The following is a 22,749-nucleotide window of genomic DNA, read 5'->3' as shown; positions in this document are numbered from 1 at the left end:
CCCCAACAGTAGGATCTATGCTGTAATTCAGGAAGATAAGGTTGAATGAATCTAGATTATATGTGTGATGTGTCGGCTGACACCAATGGCAACAATTTCACTCCTTTGTCATTTCGATGGAAGAAATTCAGTTAAGATGGTTTATCAAAGGAAGACAATAAAGACATATATTGTGATGTGATGTGACGTCTGCGTTTGGAAGGAATCATTTATATCAAGCAAAGACAGCTTGTGGAAGAAGTGGTTTAACCAACACTGCCGCCTGGTGGTCAAAATGAGATACATTCTTAATTTATGCTCCATAGGTTTCCAAAGATATAATTGCAATACTGTCTGCACATTAATTATTACAGGCCTACTGCTATTTAACCTCGCGTCAACAGGCTTTCCACCTCTATGCTAGTAACTGATGTCTGAATCAGGCTGACTCTGATCACCCCCTGCAAACTATGGTGCCCACTCCCCCCCCGCCCCGTTCCACGGGTGATGGTGGGTGCAGAATGCAGATGTTATGAACAGCTGGCTACGTCTTCTCGACACATTTGACTTGTACGAGGACCCGTAGGATCGGCCTCTTGTGTTACCAAGGCAGCGAGAAGGGAGTGCAGTGCGCAGTGGTTCGTGAGTATATTCGCCTGCTGTTTGTTTATTCTCGGATCCCGTATGATCGACCACGGCGCGGAATTGTTTTAAAACTATTTGACAAAGTTAAAGATAACTGAGGATGTGCCATCATCGTGTCTCCCAACAAGTAGAGTTGTTCAGGAAACCCAGCTTCGCCGACCCGTCCGTTATCCTGACCAGCTATCTCAACGCGCTAGCTGTGTAGCCCTGCTGCCCATCGTCAATGTGTTTTTATCTGAGGAGGAATCAAATAATACATGACATTCAAGATAAAAGAGATGCCATGAATGCATCCACCGTGCAACTGGGCTGATGGCTGCTGCGTTTCTTGTAAGATTCGTTTACTTGAAACAATTTCCCAACATGTCTCACTCATCAGTTATCCTAGCCGATCGCACTTTGACTTTGACTTTTTAATGTAATAACTAATTAGTCAGAAATGTAAACTGCACGAGGACGAGTAGGCCTAGTCCTATTTTCATTTGACACACACACACACACACACACACACACACACATACACACACACACACACACACACACACACACACACACACACACACACACACACACAGTTCCATAGTCTCATAGAGTAGACCACAATGGAAACAATTAGCCCTCAGGGCTTTTTGTGTTATCCTTTTAGCATCATTGTAAAATCGTACTATTTGCAAACTGTTGATACAGTAATCAATGAATCCTTCTCATCATCCTCAGCATGGTGCTGCTATGGGCGGAGACAGCTGGGCATAGTAGTAGAACCTTGAGCGTACCATGGGCACCGCCTCCTCTCTGGTCAGTCCAGGAGAGGTGATTGAGGATGCATATGGCGGTGAAGGTCAGTCATGTACTGTAGTTAATTTAAAACGTTAAAAAGTACTTCAGTTTTTACTTGACTTGAGTATTTCCATTTCTTGATGGCCTACTTTATATTTCTGTCCCCAAAATGTATAATATTCACCCCACTACATTTGTTTGACAGTATTACAATACTTGCATGGCAGATTTTGATTATTTGATCAATCAAAATTGCGATCAAAGATTGTGCACATGTTAACGAAAATGGCCGATCTACAAGATCACATCGCAACACGTTGTGTGCTTGTAGATTGTCTATTTTAGAAAATACCAAGTAAAAATACAGCTTAAGTGGTTAATGTCCAATTATTATAGTCCAATAACATTATTTATGATTCTGAAAATGTTCTTACTTTTGCTGCTTTATAGTTTAAAGTATATTTTGATTCCCCAACTTTTGTACTTTGACTTAAGTAAGATTAGGAATGCAGAACTTTCTACATTGTTGTGGAATTGCAACTTTTGTTTAACCCATTTTGGGCGGGAACCCCTTTTGGTGTTGCTATTGAAAAATAGCAGATCTACAAGCTCATAGCGCGCCGGTGGCGCGCTACGAGCTTGTAGGTCTGCTATTTTTGAAAAATCGAAGAACCACTGACATAGAAACATAGCTTTTTCAGAGAACTGTCAGGATGTAGAAGAACATTTTTAGAATCTGATCTCAGGTCAAAATGGTAAGTAAAAACTCTTGAGCACTGCTTCCACCAATGTGTGAAGGTGGGGAGGCCTGTGAGATCCCGGTGGAAGTCAAGCCAAAGGCCAGACTCCTGCGCAGCTCCTTCCGCAGAGGGCCCAGGGTGATCGGGGCCAGCTTCAAGTCCACCGGCTCGGTGGATCTGGAGTACACCGCCGAGTACGAGAGGCTCCGCAAGGAGTACGAGATCTTCAGGGTCAGCAAGAACAATGAGATCTCCTCCATGCAGAAGAAGGAGGCGAAGCTGGACGAGGAGAACAAGAGGCTGAGAGCCGAGCTGCAGGTAACCAGAAGGTCACGATTCCTTTGAACGAGGGTGTACTTTTGTTTTAGTCAAGTCGCAGTTGGAGTTAAATTTGAGGAATGTGGGTGTAAGTATTTTCTATGGGGCTGTACATGACTAAAGATATGATAGTCATAGGAAATTGCAGACCAGCCTATTAGCCTTTTCAGGTTGGTGAGGTTGAGACCTGTACATTCTAATGTTGAACCCATTTGGCTCTTCCTGTTTGGTTGTGGGTAGGTGGAGTTGGGGATTGAGAGTTAACTGTCACACCTGACTAGGGGGGTATTGGTGACTACTATGACTTAGCCATTTATTTTACCACCTAAACCTGCTATAATTTACACAGGGCGTAAAGTTCTCAGCCCTGGGGACGGATTTCAGTCCTGAGGATTTCATAGGGGTCATTTAATGAGATCAGTGCAGATTTGGGCTTTAAGCCCTGCATTTACACAATGGCTACTGGCCTATAGACTGGTAGAATTAAAGGGTTATACAGTATCTAGAGTTTACAACTACACTTTTTTTTTTCAAGAAAATATTAATTCAGCATGGGAAAAAAAGCATAAAACTAAGACCAAACTGAACTATTGATCAAATTGACATTGTGGGGAGTCTGGGGACAGTATATTTTGATCTCATTGCACTGATAGCCATTGCTGTTGATCTGATGACAGGCTCTGCAGAAGACATACCAGAAGATCCTCAGAGAGAAAGAGAGTGCTCTGGAGGCAAAGTACCAAGCCATGGAGAGGGCGGCCACGTTTGAGCACGACAGGGACAAGGTCAAACGGCAATTCAAGGTAAAGAATGCGTCTGTAACAACACTGTTATATCGTTTATCGTTAACGCTCTTCAGCATTAAACTTCACTGGCCCTTATACTACCAGCTCCTTTAAATGACCACCAGATCTTCCGGGAGACCAAAGAGAAGGAGATTCAGGATCTCCTGCGAGCCAAGAGGGACCTGGAGGCCAAGCTGCAGCAGCTGCAGGCTCAGGGCATTCAGGTCTACGATCTGGATGACTCAGACTCTGATGACAACCGGACTACAGTCACTGGTCAGAGCACGGGTCCCACTATGCTTCTTACTACAGTGTTTCCCAAACAGTGGGCTAATGGGTCCCACTATGCTTCTTACTACAGTGTTTCCCAAACAGTGGGCCGGGAGCCATTTTTGGGTTACGGACCAATTTCTATGGGTCGCTAATTATCTGTATTTTATTTTTTTATTTACATTTCCTACACATTTGTATTATTATTGCAAAAATATTTCCAAAACATAAAAAAATCTTTATCTGAAAAAAAAAACAAAAAACAAACAAAACCATTTAACACTAACCCTAAGCCAAGAAATAGTGAAAATAGACAGTTTTCAAATCACAACACGTGTTGTGAAGTAGGGCTCAAATTTTAACTTATTCATGCAAGTTTGGGTCCTGCATGGGTTTTGGGTCTTGAGCTGAAATGTTTTGGGAAACACTTGTCTTACTATACGTTCAGCCTGTTAATTTTCTTTTCTTTTTCTGTTCTGTTTTTCTTCTTTGTAATTTCCTCTCTATCTGCGAAAACAGTGTTGTTTGTGTATTTGTGTACAGCTGCAGGGACGCAGTGTGAGTACTGGGGTGGTGGCGTCCTGGGGAGTGAGCCCTCTATGGGCAGCATGATGCAACTTCAGCAGACATTCAGAGGCCCAGAGTTTGCACAGAGTTTGATAGACGTGGAGGGCCCATTCGCTAACGTAAGCAGAGGTGAGGCCTTTGAAGCAGAAATCGGCAAGAAAATACATGCATGTCTCCTGATTCTAGGTCGATGCCATCCTTAGGGGTGCGTGCGTGCGTGTGTGCGTGCGTGCGTGTGTGTGTGTGTGGATGTGAGAGTATGTTTTATACTAACGGAGAGTATTTCTACCATGCAGTATTGATACTTTTACTTAGGTAAAAAATATGAATACTTTTCCCATCACTGCAATGCATACATTTGTATCTGTGTATGTGTCCTTGCGCGTACGTAGTCGTACACTCTCTAATCTCTGCTGGTGCATTTCAGACGACTGGGACACTGCGGTGGCCAGCCTGCTGCAGGTCTCTCCTCACGTCTCTCAGGCCTTGTGGAGTAACACAGTGCGCTGTTACCTCATCTCTACCCAGGAGACCAAAGCAGAGCTGGACATCTTCGTTCAGGTTCACTATGTGGTCCACCTACTTCCAAGTTCCAACTAATTACGCATGCTGTGAACCCAAAGAATATATGGAGGGTGTCTTCTCGTCCATCATTGTGTCATTTGTTTGTCCTACCTATACGTCACAGAAGTACTCGCCAAAACTGCGGAGGCTGTGTGAGGGTCTGGGTCACTTCTATCTGAACGTGAACTTCCCCGAGGAGAGTGCTGGCTCCCATACCCTGATGCGCAAGCAGGAGATCGAGCGGAGCTCCGTGTGTGTGCTTCTTCTCAAGACAGCCGTCACTATGTCAGTACCCTCACTAATACTCTCGCTAGGGTTCCCACAGTCTCCTTTTCCACCAAAATAACTTTGGTTCTAGAAAGAACTGGTTCCGATCTAGATCTTTAGAACCTTGGTGCTTTCACAGAACCAGCCGTGAACCTGCTTGCGTTTTCCACCAGTTTAAAGCACCATTGTAATTAGGGGCAGGAGTCCCCAGTTGCCCCAGGTTTGATTCCAGGCCTGGCCAGCAATGTGTTGAATATGACTGATCAAAGTGTCCATTTAACAGGGGAAGTTCAATCATCAATGGTAGTTACAGTTTCAGTTAATTTTTTGCTTGCTTCATTTTGCCACTGTTTTATATCGCATCGGCATCTTCCAACCTGTAGAATAGTGACACGTCCTCCTTGGTTCCCAGTTCAGAGCAAGACAAATCAAGTATGTTTTTGGTTCCAGTTCAAAACTTTTAGGATTCTGAACCAATTCATTTTCAGTGAAAACTCTCTAAATTGATTCCAAAGTAGGCGGAACCGGTTCAACCCCTGTGGAGAAGTAGCCTGTCGGGGTGTCCAAAACTGTCCATACAGGCCCTGCAATCCTCACTGATATAAACTGTGTGTGTGTGTGTGTGTAGCTCTGTGGTGGAGGATAGTGAGGAGGCCTTTGTGAAGAACCCGGATGGCTGCCCCCTGGTGCTGTATCTCAGGACTGGAGAAGACCAGCCTCTCACTGGATCCACCAGGCAGCTGCTGGAGAGGGTCAATGCAGCTGACAAAGCAGCAAAAGTCAAGGTGTGTGAGTCAATACTTTGCAGATGTTGAAGTGCAGAATTCCTCGGATTCTTTCACATCAGCCACTCCTACATGGCTGGCTTGTGGTGGACATATTTGCCATGGACATACAAAATGAGAACATCATCAAAATCTAAGAGTTCCCTCGGAAGTCTTGCCACGGACACATTTGTCCGTGTACACTGTACAGACATGTTGATGACCCCTGATACACAGCCTTTCTGTATACTATGATATGATGTGTACATTCACCTAGGTGGTGGATCACAGTGGTTCCCCAGAGGATGGAGCAGCCTTGATTTACGCCCAGCTGGAGAAAGTCGTCAAGCAGGTATAAAACGGTATTATGTCATTGCCGTTGGGCAGAATCCTCATGTGTTTGTCATACAACAGTGACGCACAAAAACAGCAAAACAAATAGCCACTGTGAGCGTGTAGATTGTGTGTGTTTTCGTAACTTTTTAAATATCGTCTCTGTCACTGCTTTAGGAGTTGCTGGGCCTGGAGGGGACAGACGTGGACTCCGCGGACTCGGGCATAGACGAGGGACATGAGGAAGACTCGGGCGACGTGCTGTGGGACCTGCATGACGAGCAGGAGCAGATTGAAGCTTACCAGCAGGCCTGCAGCACCAGCTGCTCTCAACTAGGCTTCCAGAAGGTAGGGTACATTCCCTCCTGAGATCCTTAACCTCGTCTCTCACATCTCAGTCACTAATCAATGCAATCTGAAAGTTTTTCCAATTGATAACATGTTATTTTAACCAATCTGTATAATGTCTCACTGTCATGGAGGGCATACAACGTACAGAATGCAGATTTAAATTATTTCTTCCTGTCCTCTCAGTATATAGATCGTCTTAATGACATGGTGGCAGCCCCTCCGCCAACCCCTCCACTGCTGGTGTCTGGAGGTCCAGGCTCAGGGAAGTCTCTCCTGCTCTCCAAATGGTAACAACTACTGTACTTCACCATCCAATTGACTGTTAATATACAGTAGGTTGCATCCCCACAGGCAGACTTGACTTGTTTATAGTAGCTCAGAGTTATATATAGTAGTGCTTTTCTAAGTCGATTTACGTAAAAGAAAGGGAACCAACTTTATTAAGAAAAAACAAAAAGAACAACTGTGAATTGGAAGGTTGCTGGTTCGACCCTCTGCTTGCCAAAACTGTGTGTCCTTTTTATGTGGGAAGCGGGAGTCACTGTCCTCATAATTCAACATCTCTAAAAGTTTAATTTAGGTTATTTACCCAATGGTAAAATCATTTAGCAGCATCCTCCATTGACTGCTGTGTATTGTCCTCCAGGATTGAACTTCAGCAGAAGCAGGCCCCCAACACTTTATTCCTCTATCATTTTGTTGGTCGGCCTCTGTCCACCAGCTCAGAGCCTGTTCTGATCATCAAACGCCTCACTGTCAAGGTACGGTGGCCTTCAGTTCCCACAGAGTCAAGCTCAGCATTCTGTCAAGGTTAACATACTGTATAAATTTGGCGCTGTCGGGCAGAAACGTATATCGCTGGATTTCATTTTTTATTATTTATTATTATTATTATTATTTTAATGACAGGTTTTTTTCTTGTCTGATTGATGTTGTCTCATAGTTGCTGCAGCACTTCTGGTCCATCTCAGGTCTGTCCATGGAGCCTAGTAAGATCCTGGAGGAGTTCCCACGCTGGCTGGAGAGACTGTCGGCACGCCACCATGGAAATATCATCATCATCATCGACTCCATCGACCAGATACAGGTACAGTACACCGCACTGCTGGAACCCACGCTAGACCAGCGGTTCTCAACCTTTTCAGGCCGCCACCGGCCCAAATTCTGAACTGGGCCACCCCAAAATAATCATGTGTAATCACATTTGAACTGGGGGAACTGGGGACCCCACAAAATAATCATATTTGAACTGGGGACCCCCCAAATAATCATATTTGAACTGGGGACATCCACCCTGACAAGCACTTGGGAATAGTAGGAGTTGAGGCATTAGTTTTTAGTTTGACCCGGTCCACAGATAAATAGAATATATAGTTTCACAATTCTCTTTTATGATTATAAAATTTGGCCAATGTTTGACCAATCTTTTGTTTCGATTTCCTTTAGGAATTAAAAATATCTTAAAAGTACTTAACTTGTCACTTTATTGTCAATGATCTGACCCCCCCCCCAAAATCATGTGGGGATTCCCAGGCCGACCCACAGGTTGAGATTCCACTGTGTCAAACAGTCACACAAGCAGACATTCACAAGGCTTTTCTCTTTTGCTTCCAGCAAGCTGAAAGGCACATGAAGTGGCTGATTGACCCTCTGCCCGTCAACGTGAGAGTGGTGGTGTCTGTCAACGTGGAAACATGTCCTCAGGCCTGGAGGTGAGACACGTCAGAAAATAGACCACGTTTCTATCATCAAATATTCAGTTGTTGTCAATGAAGCTACGTGCAATCGCATCCAGCATGCGTATCCTGTTATCTGTTCCAATGCTTCCATATCTAAATACCTTTCTGAACAAGCAATAACGTACAGTACAAGAGCGGGTACTATACTGTGAGATATGTTGACCCTACAGTGACTATATTTCACCGTACAGCAGAGCAGGTATGCTGTGTTATTGCTTTAATTTAATTTTTAAATGTATTTTAAAAGTTCACTAAAGGATAAGCCCCTTGAGTTGCAGCAACTCGTTTTCGAGGGAGTCTTTACTTTTGTAATTGTTAACTTCAACAAAGCGCTGGGTTCGGGAAAAAAAACAACAGACGAGCCTTTATTTATTAAAAGGCAATTACCAACATGTTTCGACCTCAGAAGGTCTTCATCTGTGGAAAAAAGCACTGCTTTCGTGTAATAAAGTACGGGACATGTATGGTATATGCGTGCCATTAGTGGGCGCGTAGTTAGTCAATTAATGCTCCGTTGCATGTCGGTATCACATGCTGACAATGGCTAATCTACAAGCTCACAACTTGTGCGTGTTGTGAGGTTATTGAACGGCGATTTTAGATGCGCGATACCGCCATAGGACAAAGTATAAATCCGTCTTTAATTGTAAATGGTTGTGTGTGTGCCTGCCCAGGTTGTGGCCCACCCTGCACCTGGACCCACTGAGTCCCAGGGAGGTGAGGAGTGTGGTCAACGCAGAGTGCCAGGCCATGGAGGTCAAACTCACCAAGGACCAGGTGAGGGGGGCATAACAGTGTGGACAGATGGTCCTAAGGCTCTGACAAGCAAATCGGATTTGTCAGCCGTCTGCTGTCGCCCCGTCGAAGTATCACAGTATCAGCTCTCAGTCATCCCTCTGATCTCTTTGTTGTAGGAGAAGAAACTGGAGAGGCATTGTCGTTCTCCGTCCACCTGCAACGCTTTGTATGTAACGCTGCTGGCAAGGACGATCACCAGGTGAGTCACACAGAGATTGTCTGATGCGTGTTTGTGCGTATGAAAGCTGCATTCCATAGATGTTATTGTTTTCACACGACTCGTTGCCTAGCAGCAGGTCATGCTCGTCGTTGGAGAGCAGCCTGGAGCAGTGTCTCCTGTGTCAGGACACCATGTCGCTGTACCGTCTGGGCCTGACCATGACTCTAGACACGCTCAGCACAGACCGGGAGAGACGCATCATGAGAGAGGTAAACCAAACAACAAACATCATTCAAAATGCATTAATTCATTCAATACGTTCATTAATAGGCTTTATTTTATTGTTAGCCTTCATCAGGTGACCATTGAACACTGTACCAGAGCTGTGTGCAGACTTCACATCTTTTTACGCTGTTGCTACCTTAGTCCAACACCAGAAAGGGACTGGATGTTCGCAACCTACCTGCTTTCGCAGGCGTTCCCAAAGTTTTCCATGAAAGAACTACCAAATAACCATATTCTCTGGCTCCACTATTGCAAGATGGCATATCACTTTTATCTGTTCGGTTTCCCTTCCAATGGCCGTCTCTGCTAGAATGATATCCGAGATCCCTTAAATAACTTTGACTACTATGTATGAGTTTCTCTTCCGTTCTTTTACAGGCCTGTTTTAGCTGTTTTAGCTTGTTTTTCTGTTCCCTGGTCAGATGCTGTGTTTGGTGTGTTCCAGTCACAATGGCATGAGTGAGTCAGAGGTGCTGGACCTGCTCCCAGAACTGGACATGCCCTTCCTCTCCTCCCTGCTCCATGAGCTCAGCAGGCTCTGTATTGTGGCGCTGGGCTGTGGACTCATCAGGTTCCAGCACCTTCAGGTACAGTATACTGGCTTCTTCTGCCTTTGGGACATTAACCCATTCTGACCTGAGATCAGATTCATACAAGGTTTCCACTGGACACACACACTGGTCTGATGAACCCATTGTGACCTGAGATCAGATTCTAAAAATGTCAGTCGCTCTTCGATGTTTCAAAAAATAGCTAAAGCACAACATGATGCCAACACCAAAATGGGTTCCCGTTCAGAATGGGTTAACATTTCTCCCATTATGTTCTTATTACTGAATGTCAGAGCCCTGGGAAAGCCCTCACACTGACAAGTAAATGTTTAGATCTTCACTGAGGTGTTCTGTCTGTCTGTCTGTCTGTCTGTCTGTCTGTCAGGCTTGGGAGGCAGTTAGGCTGGAGTTTCTGAATGGAGGGACCAGTACTGCTGCTTGCAGAGAGAAACTCATCCACTACTTCAGCCAGCAACTCAGGTACAACCAGTGGTGTGTTCTACCGCTATACGCTATATACTGTACGTAGTTTCAGCCCTCCCTGAAAATAATTTATTTAAATTAGTTGGCTGGTTTCTGCCCGACAGCGACAAATATGTTAGAGTAGTTATTTCATTCAGTGACCATGCATGCGTATATACTAGCTTGTGTCGCGCATGTGGGGGGGATATAATTATGGTATACCCTCTGAAAAGACCTAAGCTGTGGGTACAACACAGTGTGGTTCAACAAATGAGTACAGCATATACGCCTCACAACTCTGGTGAGCTCAGACTTTAGTCACCCCAACGTGTGTGCATGTGTGCGTGTGTGCGTGTGCGTGTGCGTGTGCGTGTGTGTGCAGTCAGGACGGGGTGACATGGCGTGTAGCAGACGAGCTGCCCTGGCTGCTCCAACAGCAGGAGGACAGAGCCAAGCTTCAACTCAGTCTCCTCAATCTGTTTGTCTCCCAGAACCTTTATAAGAGGTACAGTATACACACAACACTGAATCTGTACTATTAATACACTACACTGATGAGTGTACAACACACTACACTGAATCAAACTGTATTACACACTACAGAGTAGACTACACACATTGACTCATACCATGCACACTACACTGAATCAAACCCAGCATACAATCCCTACACCGAATCCAGCATCCATTCTCGGAAAGTAGCACCTCTACTAGAGGTAAACACTGTGTCGTCATCATGCTAGAACATGTACGTACTACATAGACTACCGTACTTACTATGTAAGTATGTGAGTATGCTATTTTTCAACATGCCTCTGAGTGCACACACATCAGTGTACCGACATACTACCTACACCGAATGTGTGTGAGAAATCAGATGTACCATATTATGTTCCTGTATAATCACTGCTACAGCAGTTAAAGATGTTTGCTGGTGGGCATGTCATTGGTTTCAGCAATGACAGATGTATTTAATAGAAGTTAAACCAGAGGTTTGGTTTGGACACGACACACTAGTGCGTACAGTATGTTGCCGCAGCTACCGCTTTGCATAATTGCATTGTGGCACATTCATACCGGCGTGTCCGGTAATGCATACTGTAATATTCCCAGATTCTGTACGCATTTCACGCATTTTGTATGAATTTCACATTTCATGAGTAGCTACTGTACTAAGCTTTTGGACATACTCTGTGTCCAAAAACTCTGTTGAGATCTACATTATTTTCGCCGTGGTCTGAAAACTCACTTATTCAGGCTCCATGTTAGCCCGTAGCACTTCCACTAGCACTTCCACTAGCCTCGGCGACCTTGCAGGTGTATGCAAAGGCTAAACTTATGTAATTTGGCATTTTATTAGATTTATAACTTACTCACGGGTGATTCTTCTTTCAGGGGTCATTTCTCTGAGCTGCTAGCCTACTGGCAGTATGTGGGCAAGGACAAGAGCTCCATGGCCACCGAGTACTTTGAGTCCCTGAAGCGTTATGAGAAGACCTGCGAGACCGAGGACAGCATGATGATGCTGTCCAACCTGTATGAGACCCTGGGTCGCTTCCTCAAAGACCTGGGCCTCCCCAGCCAGGTACACACTACACCACCACTATGACATTTAAAGCTTTATTATTACAAGCACACGCATAACTCTGAGAGTATTCAAATGGTTCCATTTCTGTAAGGGTCCATTTGGAACCTGAGGGTCCATGGACCCCACTGTGAGAAGAGAACCACTACACTACAGCCTTTGTTGATTTAAATTAAAATACATTGTAACAGTCAGATTGTTTCTGTATAGGTATTTGTTTTCTCATTTGCACCGGTTTTTGTATTAAATCAAAGTTTGAATGGAGATTTGAAGTCTTATCCTACTTAGAAAACTCTGTCTGCGTCCATTTTATGGGCTGAGCGTGTCATTCTATCTATTGAGCGTATCATTGGGTCTTGTGCATTCTAGGCCGTGGCTCCTCTCCAGAGGTCGCTGGAGATCAGAGAGACGGCGCTGGACCCCGACCACCCCAGCGTGGCTCGCTCCCTGCACCAGCTGGCCGGGGTTTATGTCCAGTGGCGGAAGTATGGCAACGCTGAGCAGCTGTACAAGCAGGCCCTGGAGATCAGCGAGAACGCATATGGGGCCGAGCACGCCAGCGTGGCACGAGAACTGGAGTCGCTCGCCATGCTTTACCAGAAACAAAACAAGTAAGGGAGAAGCGGATGCTGTGTTTTAGTGTTGTTTTTTTTATTGACATTCAAACTTACTTTTATTAGAATATACTGCTTCATGTTTGTGGATTTCACTGTAAGTAACACGAGTACTTCCAGTTACTGTATGTGGTTCATTACCGTAACCCAGACCTGAAGCTCGTTGCTGAAACAGCTGCGTTGGTTTATGAAGATGCCAGACACTGGTTTCAGTCAGAGTGCCTCGAGATGAGGAACCACACAGAAACATTTCTATTGTACAATTACCGGTATGTTTTGTTTTTATTACCAGGTATGAACAGGCAGAAAAACTCAGGAAGAGATCTGTGAGGATACGTCAGAAGACAGCACAGCAGAAAGGTCATATGGTGAGCATGTGCTAGTCAATCATATCCTTCCATAGCCAGCCTTCATCTGCCTTTGCAATGCATATTGCCCCAGGCAGATTCCCTCTCAATTGTGGGAGGACTTCACGGCCAAAGTGGTGACAAGCCAACCAGATTTGTCTGGAACCAGGCTATAACCAACCAGGGCCCAGTATGCAAATATTGGGTGGGTCATTGCAAAAAAAATCAAATACTGAGAGGGACGAGGTCACGAGACTAATATCCACGCAGTGATATTAGTATCGCTACATGAGCCTAAGGTGGTCTTTACATCGTTTGCTGGTGTCCCTTTAGACGAGAACAGTTTTTTCAGGAGGTGAAAACGCAACAAAGTGAAAACACCTTCCAAAGTGGAAATCTTTGGGAACGCTGTTTCCTCCCGTCTCCATGTAAACAGGCAAAACGGTGAATCCGCAAAACTTATGACATCATGGCTCATGTTGGCTCACAACGCATATGTTTATTATTATTACATTGATGCAGAGCCATATATGATATAATGGAGTTCCTACAATGAACAAGCCTCCCTCCTCGCATACAAAGCGCCGCTCATCAGCGATGATGGTGATGGTGAATGTAAAACCATGATGTAAATAAAATGCTTTGTGATAGGCGGCAGCAGCGTTTATGTAGCCTAATGTATATGTAAATATATAACCATCCCGTGGCGCACTCTGCCTGCATGTTCTGTGCTGCCTGTCAGCCTGTGTGTCACTCCATGCGTTAGCAGAAAGCAGGCAGCGAGCGACGGCCACAACCCTTGTGTTCTGGAAGTCATTCAAAACCCTGATAGGGTTGCGTGAAGTTACCTGGTCCTTCTTCTTGTACGTGGGTGACTGGTCTATTTGGCAGCCCATTACCGCCACCTAGCGACATTATAGCGTTTTCATAAAGTTCTCGTGTAAAGGGTCAATAAAAAATGGGAACGCAACGGGACTTTGCCGTTTTATCTGGAGACCATCGGCGTCTGAAAGAGGCCTATGTCGGTCAGTCAGTCACTGACTCATACACTCCTTTATCAAATTTATCTTTCTCTTCCTCCTGGCAGTATGGTTTCACTCTGTTGAGGCGCAGAGCCCTGCAGCTGGAAGAGCTGACTCTGGGTAAAGACTCCACTGACTGTGCCAAGACACTCAACGAGCTGGGAGTCCTCTACTATCTCCAAAACAACTTGGAGTAAGACCCCACGCATACACACACTCAGACCTACATACAATACATTCTGTATATCAACTAATTTTGCGGGGGGCCCCTGGGAACCTCCTCAGGGATCCCTGGGCCCTACTTTGAGAAGCACTGATCTCAACCCTCCACCTCCAGGGCAGCGAAGGTGTTTCTGGCCCGCTCGCTGGAGATGCGTCAGCGTGTCCTGGGTCCCGACCACCCGGACTGCGCCCAGTCACTGAACAACCTGGCAGCGCTGCACACGGAGAGGAAGGAGTACGAGACTGCCGAGGACATGTATGAGCGAGCACTGGACATCCGCAAGACGGCCTTGTCGCCAGATCACCCCTCACTGGCGTACACGCTCAAACACCTGGCCATGCTCTATAAACGCAGGGTGAGACTTCTCGGGTGCGGTTAACTCTTGGCTAATATGTTTTCTTGACAGTGCATGTTGTAATGCATCAGGAGTACACCGTAAGCATTATTCATTTTTATTTATTTATGGTTTGGTTGGAGTCCTGTCCAAAACTGCAGCACACAAAGTTAATCGACAATAAAACATAAAATCCAATAAATAGATCTCAGGTTAAAAACGTTAATTTCTCTCCAATATGGCTGCTGTGCATAGAGCCTATTGGTGTCTCATAATACCAATTGCAGAAGTTGATTAAATGCATGTGTTGTGTAGGGAAAGCTAGAAAAAGCGGCGCCACTGTATGAGCTTGCACTGGACATCAGGGAGAAGAGCTTTGGGCCCAAACACCCCAGTGTGGCCACAGCCCTGGTCAACCTGGCCGTCATCTACTGCCAACTGGTAAGACTGGTCAACATTCTTTATAAAAACTTACATTTCCCGGCCCTTAAAAGTTTATATCAATTTATAATCAATAAAATTGATTCGTTTTGATGAATTGTTGCATCCCTAGAGCTAACTATTATTGTGTATCCTATATAGAAGAAGCACACTGAGGCTTTACCCCTGTATGAGCGAGCTCTGAAGGTGTATGAGGACACTCTGGGCCGCTCCCATCCACGAGTTGGAGAAACCCTGAAGAACCTGGCTGTACTCAGGTAACCGGGAGGAGAGGGGTGCACAGTGATATCAAAGAAACGGATAAATGACAAACAAGTCTAGGGAATCTCAGTAAAATTCACAAATAAAAAATATATATATGATTTTTACTCAGCATTGGTAATAGGGCACTTATAGAAAGAACATATACAGTACTTATGCCCTTTTTTCTGTATACAAACAATAAAATAGCAAAACAAACAATTCCCACCCAACATAACATTTAACACCCTACATAGAGACTGGATTGTACAAATAGCTTTGAGTTAATACATTTGGACTTGACACAAAACAACACTCAACAATCCCCATAGCCTTCCTCCCTCGTGGGTTGTTAGCCCCCCTTCACGTCACCACATAGACATATAAAACAAGTCTAGGAACCGCAGTAGAATTCACAGAGCCGTTGTCTTTCAGCTACGAGGAGGGCGACTTCGAGAAAGCAGCGGAGCTGTACAAGCGAGCGATGGAGATCAAGGAGGCGGACCCGTCGCTGGTATGTGGCCACGCCCCATCTCGCCACTCCTCCAGTGGGGACACGGTCAGCCTGCGAGGACCCGCCCCTCTGCCACACGGCCACAGGTGACTCCAGCCCAAATCAAAATGGCAAGCCTCAGCATCTCCGGTTCACTGGTTTATCTGCTTGAAGTGGGCGGATGCCTTTTTAGGAGACCGTAAGCAGTCTCTCCAATGGAAGAGTGACACGTGAGCTCAGCTTCTGAACGATCCTTTTAGCCAAATGTTCACTGAACTAAATATTAGACCCGATTGTCACAAGCCACACAATATTCCCAAGATTTTTTTTGTACCATGCAGCAAAACAATCACCAGTAAACATGGGACGTGCGCGAGATCTGCCGTCAGACAGCCCACTTAGGAGACCATTTGTAGGATTTGCCTCTTGTGGCTCCAATCAGGATGGTGTATCTTCATAACCATCTTTGCTCCAGTAGCCCTCCCGCTGCCCCACAAATTGCCACGGAACGGTTGGGAGGTCCTGTTGGGACAGGTCTGACTCTCGGTGCTTGTTGATTGCTGAGCAGAGACCCTGTGGCGTTTCATCAACAAAAGGGATCATCCTCATCACTTTGCTGTGGTGCGGTCGAATGTACTGCCATTGGAATTATGAAGTGTTACTACAGTATTAGTCAGGGAAATCTGCCAAAAGAAAGTATTTATTGATATATATTAATGTAATAATTATTTTTTATTAATGAAGGAATAATGTGAAAGAAAGTGGGACCAGTCTTTTAAGGGCCTGGAATTCAGGTTGAGTTTCTCTTTTATATTCCAAATTCAGATATCCCTTCCAATTTGCAGTGACATATACTGTACTGTAGCAGGGTATGGTTGAAAGACAGCTGGTTCAATACTGTTATGGCTTCCCAGGCATGGAATCACTCTAGCTAAGAGGGTATATTTAATATAGAATAAGAGGTGCTAATCTGAACTAATGACCATTTCACTCCATTATGCTGATTTTTGTTGGAGGCAGCACCGTGTCCAAGGATGGCTATACAATTATCATCCATATGTGCACAAGCTAGGATTCAGTGCCAAGAAAATGGTTACACCAGTGGTTCTCAAAGTGGGGTCCTCCGTGTTCCTTGGGGCAGTTAAAAATGGACACGTACAGTTATGTAAAGGGCTACACACACCGTCTGCGAACGCCGCGCGTCAAAACAGCCGCCTCCGTTATTTTCAATGAACCTATCGCACACTGGCGGCGTCCGATGTGCGATGGATGTTTAAACAGAAGGGACTGACGTGGAAACGGCATGGAGAGGATGGCGCAAGACAGAAGAGGGTGGAAATGATTCATCAATGGCAGTGTTCTGAAAGGAATGTAAAGGCCTAAGTAATCAAGCAAGTGTGCCATGCAAGCAGTGCCATGCCTACATACAATACCTATACCCAGAAATGGAACTAATCATGAGGTAAAAGAAAGAAAGGTACTATGTTTACCCAGGGTAACTGGACTAAGCTCAAGAACTTGTTTACAGCCAGGCCCTGCTCATAGAACATTTCATGGCAGGGGTTCAATGCCTTGTTCAAGGGCACTTCAGCGGTGGTAATTTTAACGTGCCGGTCCGGGACAAACCGCAAACCGTTTGGCCACCACTGCCCTATAGGTTCCATGCTGAACCGCATGGAACCTCATGATTAGTTCCATGGGATGATCATGGGGTGATTTCCCAGACATAACTAGGCACAATTCAAGATGAATCTATGTGAGGGGAAATCACTCTCTCTACATTGGTCTTCATGCAGCATTTATGCAACATTACATGCCATGGTATACAGTAGTTATTAATCTGTCTAAATGGGATTCATGGGAATCTCAAAACATGATGGTGCCACATACAGTATTTGTACTGTAAACATTATTCTGCAAGGCTTAATGTTGCCATAAGGGACATTCTCTTATCAGGAACCTTTAGTGCATAATGTTTTATGAGAAATTAATGTAATAAACTGTACAGCACAAATTGATGAAGCCCATATTCCGTCTAATAAATACCTTTATTGAAACCAAAGCGTACAATGTCAGTACTGTTAAGAGTAGTTTTACAAAGCTGAGTGAATGACTGGGCATAAACGGTTCATACAGGACACTTGCATGGACTGAAACCTTGTTCACCATTCACATCCCAAACTAATAATACCCATGAATGTAGCACCAATAGTGGTAGTCATGGTTTGAAGATATCTCATCTAAGTGCCACAGTTTTGTGACGTCAGCAAAACATGAGGCAAGTTTCAGCTCACGTAATTATTTTCGCAGTTAGTGGACATTTTTCAATTTGCAAAAGACAGAGAACCGTTAAATACATACAGTAATTTAGGAGATTGTTTGTTTGAAATGCAGTGGCTGCGCTTCTCATGCATATGAAGAAAGCACTCCTTCTGGGTTGACGTCCGGTTAGAACTTTCTTTGCGTTCACGTTTGAGATACGCCTCCATTCGTATGGAAAGATGCCAACTTATCAATAAGCAATGGAGCAGATGATCAGTGTCTGAGGTTGGCTTGGCAATGCATTTACAGTTGACGACGAAGATGCATGTGTCTTTAATAGCGGACATGGCATCTTTACCATGCCTACATCTTCCTCATCTGAGCCATCAACTCCTCCAGACTTTGTTCCGTCTCCTCCACTGTCTCTACATCTGCTGTATCCTGGTTCAGACAAATGTAAAAAATTCCAGTCATGGTTGGTGATGAATAAATTGTATAAAAATCATAAAATTTGATATTTAGTACTATTCTCAAGCCGAAGCGCCACTGCAGCCACCGGGTGTTGCGTCAACGCAGGGAATGTTCCCTTTTTAATCAATGATGGGTGCCGACGTTGCATTGCACTTAGTGATGCACCGAATATTCGGTCGCAGAAAATGGCTAAAAATGCAAAATGCATTTTCACAAAATATATCACCGAATAGTGTAGGCAATTAATGCATTCAAAAGAGCTGAATAAATGTTTTATGGACCCATAATATTGATTATTATTTAAGTTTAGCCATAACCATTTATTTTGCCATAAATCAGGTAGCTTTAAAGTACGGCCATGACAGAAATGGTAGGAAAAAATATAATATAATATTAATCGTATTCGGTTTTCGTCCAACTTTTTCCTGTATTCGGTTTCGGCCAAGAATTTCCCTTTCGGTGCATCCCTAATTGCACTGCGTTGCATTTGCCCTGGTTCAGTTTTTGACGCTGTCCGAATGCAACGCAAAACAGTAGGTGGAGCTATGGCGTTCCATAGAAGGCACTGACCTTGTCTGGAATCGTGTAGGCTACAGTGATGCCCTCTGGGAGGTCTGGGACAGGACCAGAGGCGGCCTGCAATTCCTCATCAGTCACTTCTGACACCAGCTCTATACCTGATCGGAAACAAGGCAGCCAGCTTTTACGTATGGCATGCAAAAAACAGATTTTTCACTGTTACTAACGCAGACGTACATCAACCATTTGACACTCATGTACATTGCTCACCCCAATTATTGTCCTCATGTACAACCTCTTCTTCTTTCACCGCCACAACTTCCACCTTGGGCCGCTCGGCCTCTTTCCTCTGGTGACAAAAGATGGTATGTTTTAAGAATTTATACTCAAAAGTTTTGCACCAGTGTCGCGGCCTGAAAATAGACAATCTACAAGCTCACGTCGCAATATACCAGCAGCAAGCAGTGGAACAGATGGCTTTGTTCATTGTCCAATAGCAGACATAGCATCTGCCTCAGCTATGTATAAAATAAGTAAATGAATAAAACTTATGCAACATATAAACTACTAGACTATAGTTTGAGATAGGCTGAAGAAAAGACAACATGCAGAACAATACAGGAGGTCTTTCTGGGAATTCAGAACACACCTTGTACTCCTCCTGCTGTCTTCTGCAGTAGCGGTCATCACACTGGGGGTTGGGCTTCATGGTCATGGTGGGAAAGAAGTCCTGCATTGCGTTGTAGCCAAGATAGTAGCTAACGGTGCCGAATTTTAACAGGTACCTAGACACAAAACATTAAACAAAAGGTTTATGTCAACGTAACAATTTACTTTGTGCACAGTTTTATACTTTATACAGTTTTGATACCCCTGCCCGTTGGCTATAAATTAGATCTTACTTGAGGACATTTTGTACCAGGAGGCCTGCAACCACACCCATGGTGGTGGGCAAGCTGGCAGCACACACCCCATCCTTTTTCAGCGTCTTCTCATCTATTTTGGCGGCTACCACCAGAGGAGGAGCACACTGTCAGAAAGAGAACATCATTACATCTCACTTGATCCATATGATGCTGCGATTATCACATTTTGTATTCCATGGTGGTAAGACACATCAGACATATAAAACAAAATGTGTGTGTGTTAAGTAGTCTTAAAAAAATTCACCCCCGCATCTCTATTAATCTGGGCATGTCATTATAGGCAAACATTTGTGTTTTGGACGTACAGCAAAGCAGGCGGTCTCTCCGGGGATAATGAGCTGGATGTGTCCCGACACGGCGTTCTCACTCACACCAGACTCCATCCATATCTGACCAAGCTCGTTACAGGCCTGTGAGAAATACATTTACACCAACATTTAATTCACTTCATAATCACACACTCATAACATTGCTGTCGGGCAGAAACCTCTTTTCTCCACATTCTAACTTTCTTAAATTGATCACACACACCCTTGATCACACAAAAGCATCAAAAGTAGCAGCTCGTTTTGAGCTTGTCCATCTGCTACTATTGCTATTTTTTTTATTTGAATCCTGAAAAGTAACCGTTTTGCACGTAATGAGGTTTCCACCCGACAGAGACGATAAGCAAAACACAGTGTAAGCCTAGTAAGACAGCCATCATGCACTGTACTGACCACATTGATGGCCATCCGGGCCTCAAAGTTATCCACGCAGCTCAGGATCAAATCCACTGGCCTCCCTTCCTCCAGGCCTCCATGGCTGAGAGAGGAATACAATAATTAACCATGAAAAGCACTATGTTCAGGAAATAAAAATAAAGAAAATTCACCATAAAACCTATACCTGATACGATCCATGAAATGTGTAAAGTTATCCATGGTGGTAATGTTGTAGTTGTGTGTCTCAAATGACACGTCAGGATTTATGTTTCTGGTGGGTAAATTGAAGAAGAACAAGATGTCAACAACAAAATGACTTGAGGAAACCACAGTGGTAAAATCATATACTTTGTTCTGTTGTTCTGTATCGGCTGGCCCGATACCAATTACACTACCTATCCAATACCAGTGTGTAATTTTAATTTAAACAAATTATGATCCAGCACTATATATGTTCCTATTTGTGTAATAAACTTTGTGAACCTTTAGCGTGATACTGTCTCGTTATTGTTCACAGAGTTTATTACACAAATAGGAACATATATAGTGCTATGACGTGACAATAACATATGAGACAAGGTACCGTGACTAATGCAGCAAGGTCAGCCTTGCTGCATGTCTATCTATAAAGTACAGGCAGTACACAACACATATCAAGTACACTGTATCTCAAGTTCAAGTACACAGCCTGAGATGTACGTGGGCAACTCGTGATATAAAAGTGATCAGTATCACAACTTAACTCTATTAAGAAACCTCTGAGTTTACCTGAGTGTGTGTTCGGCTGCTTCCACTTTACTGAGGCCAGCCTGGTGGGGCTGGAAGAACAGCCGGTTCATATTGGCCAGCTCCACTTTGTCATAGTCAAAGAGGAGCAGCTGTTGAGGACATTAAAAACCATATCACGGTTGATGAGGCCGGGTTAAGGCTCATACATAGTCTGGATTTACGGTGGTGGGGTGACCACCGAACTACAACATGACGTCACGAGCCGCGGTGAAGAGCAAACCACCGCCACCGCTCCAGCCCTTCTCTCTGTTTTTACTCACCACCGCTCAACGTTATTTCAGCTCCGGTGGTCACCTTACCACCGAAAATCCAGACTATGAATGAGCCTTTAGGGTTTTATTTCATAAACACGAGGTGAACATGTATATGATGTGATGCAGTCAGAAGAAGAAGAAGCAATGGAATGGTTGTTATTACCTTACCAATGCCACATCTTGTGAGCATTTCAGCTGTCACACTACCCACTCCTCCAACCCCGACCACGGCTACTGTGTATGTCCGGATTTTCTGTTGTCACATTTGAAAGAGATGAGCGTGGGGGAATTGTAATAGGCAACATTGAACCACTTTGAATGAAAACGGCATCGTCATACATACCTCATAATCGTCCACTATACCCATTCTCTTTAAAGCCATCAGACGACTGTGGGAACACAAACAACATTGTGTTTTTATGTTAGCCTTGGATCAAGACTGTCATACATGTATGTATTTTATCGATTTTTACACTTGCATATCTACGATACAAAATAAGTAAAAGTCAGACTCGATAAAAAAAAATACATCTATGATGATACAGTACTAGTCTTGGTCCAAGCCTAGTTTTATATTGACATATGGCATTTCTAAAGGCCTGTGCTGAGTAAACGTTGCAATGGGCGTGACCATGCAGTGTGCAGTGAACCAGTGAATACCATCCCATTGGCCCATAATAATTCCACCACAAACATGGTATATATAACTAAGTAATAAAGTATAACAAGAAACAAAAAATATGGTATTATTACCTGTATGGATTAGAATCTACAACCTCGGCACTCATTTTGTCTATTTTCTGTCTGTGCGGGTTGTGGTGATCAGCATCCTCCACGGCACCGCGTCTCTGCTGACACTTGATCAGTTCATTCTCCAGCTCTCTCACCCGCAGCTTCAGCTCTTCCACCGTGGCCATCGCGTCACTTGACCCTGCGGCCGTCACTGTCCAAAATGCGACGGTTAACTCAAATAAACACCTGTATGACACACAGAGACTGGACAGACGGTGTACAGAAAGTACACGTATACACAACTCCGATCAGCTGTCAGACTTGCGTGTTCCTATAAACAAAGTCCGGGGAGGAACCAGACTGTCTACAACTAGAAGCGTTCCGACCTGGTTTATCCGCAGTACCGATACTTCCGCGCCGTGTGTCTTGTTCCGAATA

General features: G+C 44.4%; 2 protein-coding genes across 5 annotated transcripts; one reads left to right on the top strand and one right to left on the bottom strand.

Annotated features, from left to right (window-relative positions):
- Positions 1-504: 504 nt before the first annotated feature.
- Positions 505-17,916, top strand: nphp3 (nephronophthisis 3). Of its 4 annotated transcripts, XM_083777917.1 has the most exons (30): positions 505-614; positions 756-954; positions 1,342-1,462; positions 2,200-2,459; positions 3,137-3,262; positions 3,370-3,520; positions 4,058-4,210; positions 4,509-4,642; positions 4,770-4,930; positions 5,541-5,697; positions 5,954-6,028; positions 6,187-6,357; positions 6,544-6,647; positions 7,007-7,121; positions 7,304-7,447; positions 7,975-8,072; positions 8,774-8,876; positions 9,014-9,096; positions 9,188-9,326; positions 9,765-9,929; positions 10,279-10,373; positions 10,738-10,860; positions 11,751-11,940; positions 12,310-12,551; positions 12,847-12,922; positions 13,989-14,116; positions 14,261-14,501; positions 14,796-14,921; positions 15,063-15,178; positions 15,597-17,916. In XM_083777917.1, the coding sequence occupies exons 3-30, from the start codon at positions 1,399-1,401 to the stop codon at positions 15,763-15,765; spliced, it is 3,909 nt and encodes a 1,302-aa protein (XP_083634043.1). In that variant the 5' UTR covers positions 505-614; positions 756-954; positions 1,342-1,398; the 3' UTR covers positions 15,766-17,916. The 4 variants fall into 4 exon arrangements, with proteins under 4 accessions (XP_083634043.1, XP_083634044.1, XP_083634045.1 ...); XM_083777918.1 differs by having other exon boundaries at positions 525-954; positions 9,191-9,326; XM_083777919.1 differs by lacking the exons at positions 15,063-15,178; positions 15,597-17,916 and having other exon boundaries at positions 525-954; positions 14,261-14,515; positions 14,796-14,881.
- On the bottom strand, positions 17,741-22,615 carry uba5 (ubiquitin-like modifier activating enzyme 5). Its single transcript, XM_083777922.1, has 12 exons — positions 22,333-22,615; positions 21,923-21,968; positions 21,743-21,832; positions 21,305-21,414; positions 20,721-20,807; positions 20,552-20,636; positions 20,138-20,242; positions 19,809-19,936; positions 19,556-19,691; positions 19,177-19,255; positions 18,958-19,064; positions 17,741-18,357 (listed from the first exon to the last, which is right to left on the bottom strand). The coding sequence occupies exons 1-12, from the start codon at positions 22,494-22,496 to the stop codon at positions 18,280-18,282; spliced, it is 1,215 nt and encodes a 404-aa protein (XP_083634048.1). The 5' UTR covers positions 22,497-22,615; the 3' UTR covers positions 17,741-18,279.
- Positions 22,616-22,749: the final 134 nt, after the last annotated feature.

This window comes from Protomyctophum parallelum (assembly GCF_964188405.1).
Source record: "Protomyctophum parallelum genome assembly, chromosome: 12".
NCBI classification, from domain to species: domain Eukaryota; kingdom Metazoa; phylum Chordata; class Actinopteri; order Myctophiformes; family Myctophidae; genus Protomyctophum; species Protomyctophum parallelum.
This window is presented reverse-complemented; position numbering and strand designations above follow the sequence as displayed.

Bases quoted from the DNA above. Each gene is read 5' to 3' on its own strand.
- nphp3 (XM_083777917.1), top strand. From the start codon at position 1,399: ATGGGCACCGCCTCCTCTCTGGTCAGTCCAGGAGAGGTGATTGAGGAT. The intron at 2,460-3,136 runs GTAACCAGAAGG...ATCTGATGACAG, and splicing joins GGCTGAGAGCCGAGCTGCAG to GCTCTGCAGAAGACATACCA. The intron at 6,029-6,186 runs GTATAAAACGGT...TCACTGCTTTAG, and splicing joins TGGAGAAAGTCGTCAAGCAG to GAGTTGCTGGGCCTGGAGGG.
- uba5 (XM_083777922.1), bottom strand. From the start codon at position 22,496: ATGGCCACGGTGGAAGAGCTGAAGCTGCGGGTGAGAGAGCTGGAGAAT. The intron at 21,833-21,922 runs GTATGTATGACG...ATGTGACAACAG, and splicing joins GTATAGTGGACGATTATGAG to AAAATCCGGACATACACAGT. The intron at 18,358-18,957 runs GTCAGTGCCTTC...TGTCTGAACCAG, and splicing joins CCTACACGATTCCAGACAAG to GATACAGCAGATGTAGAGAC.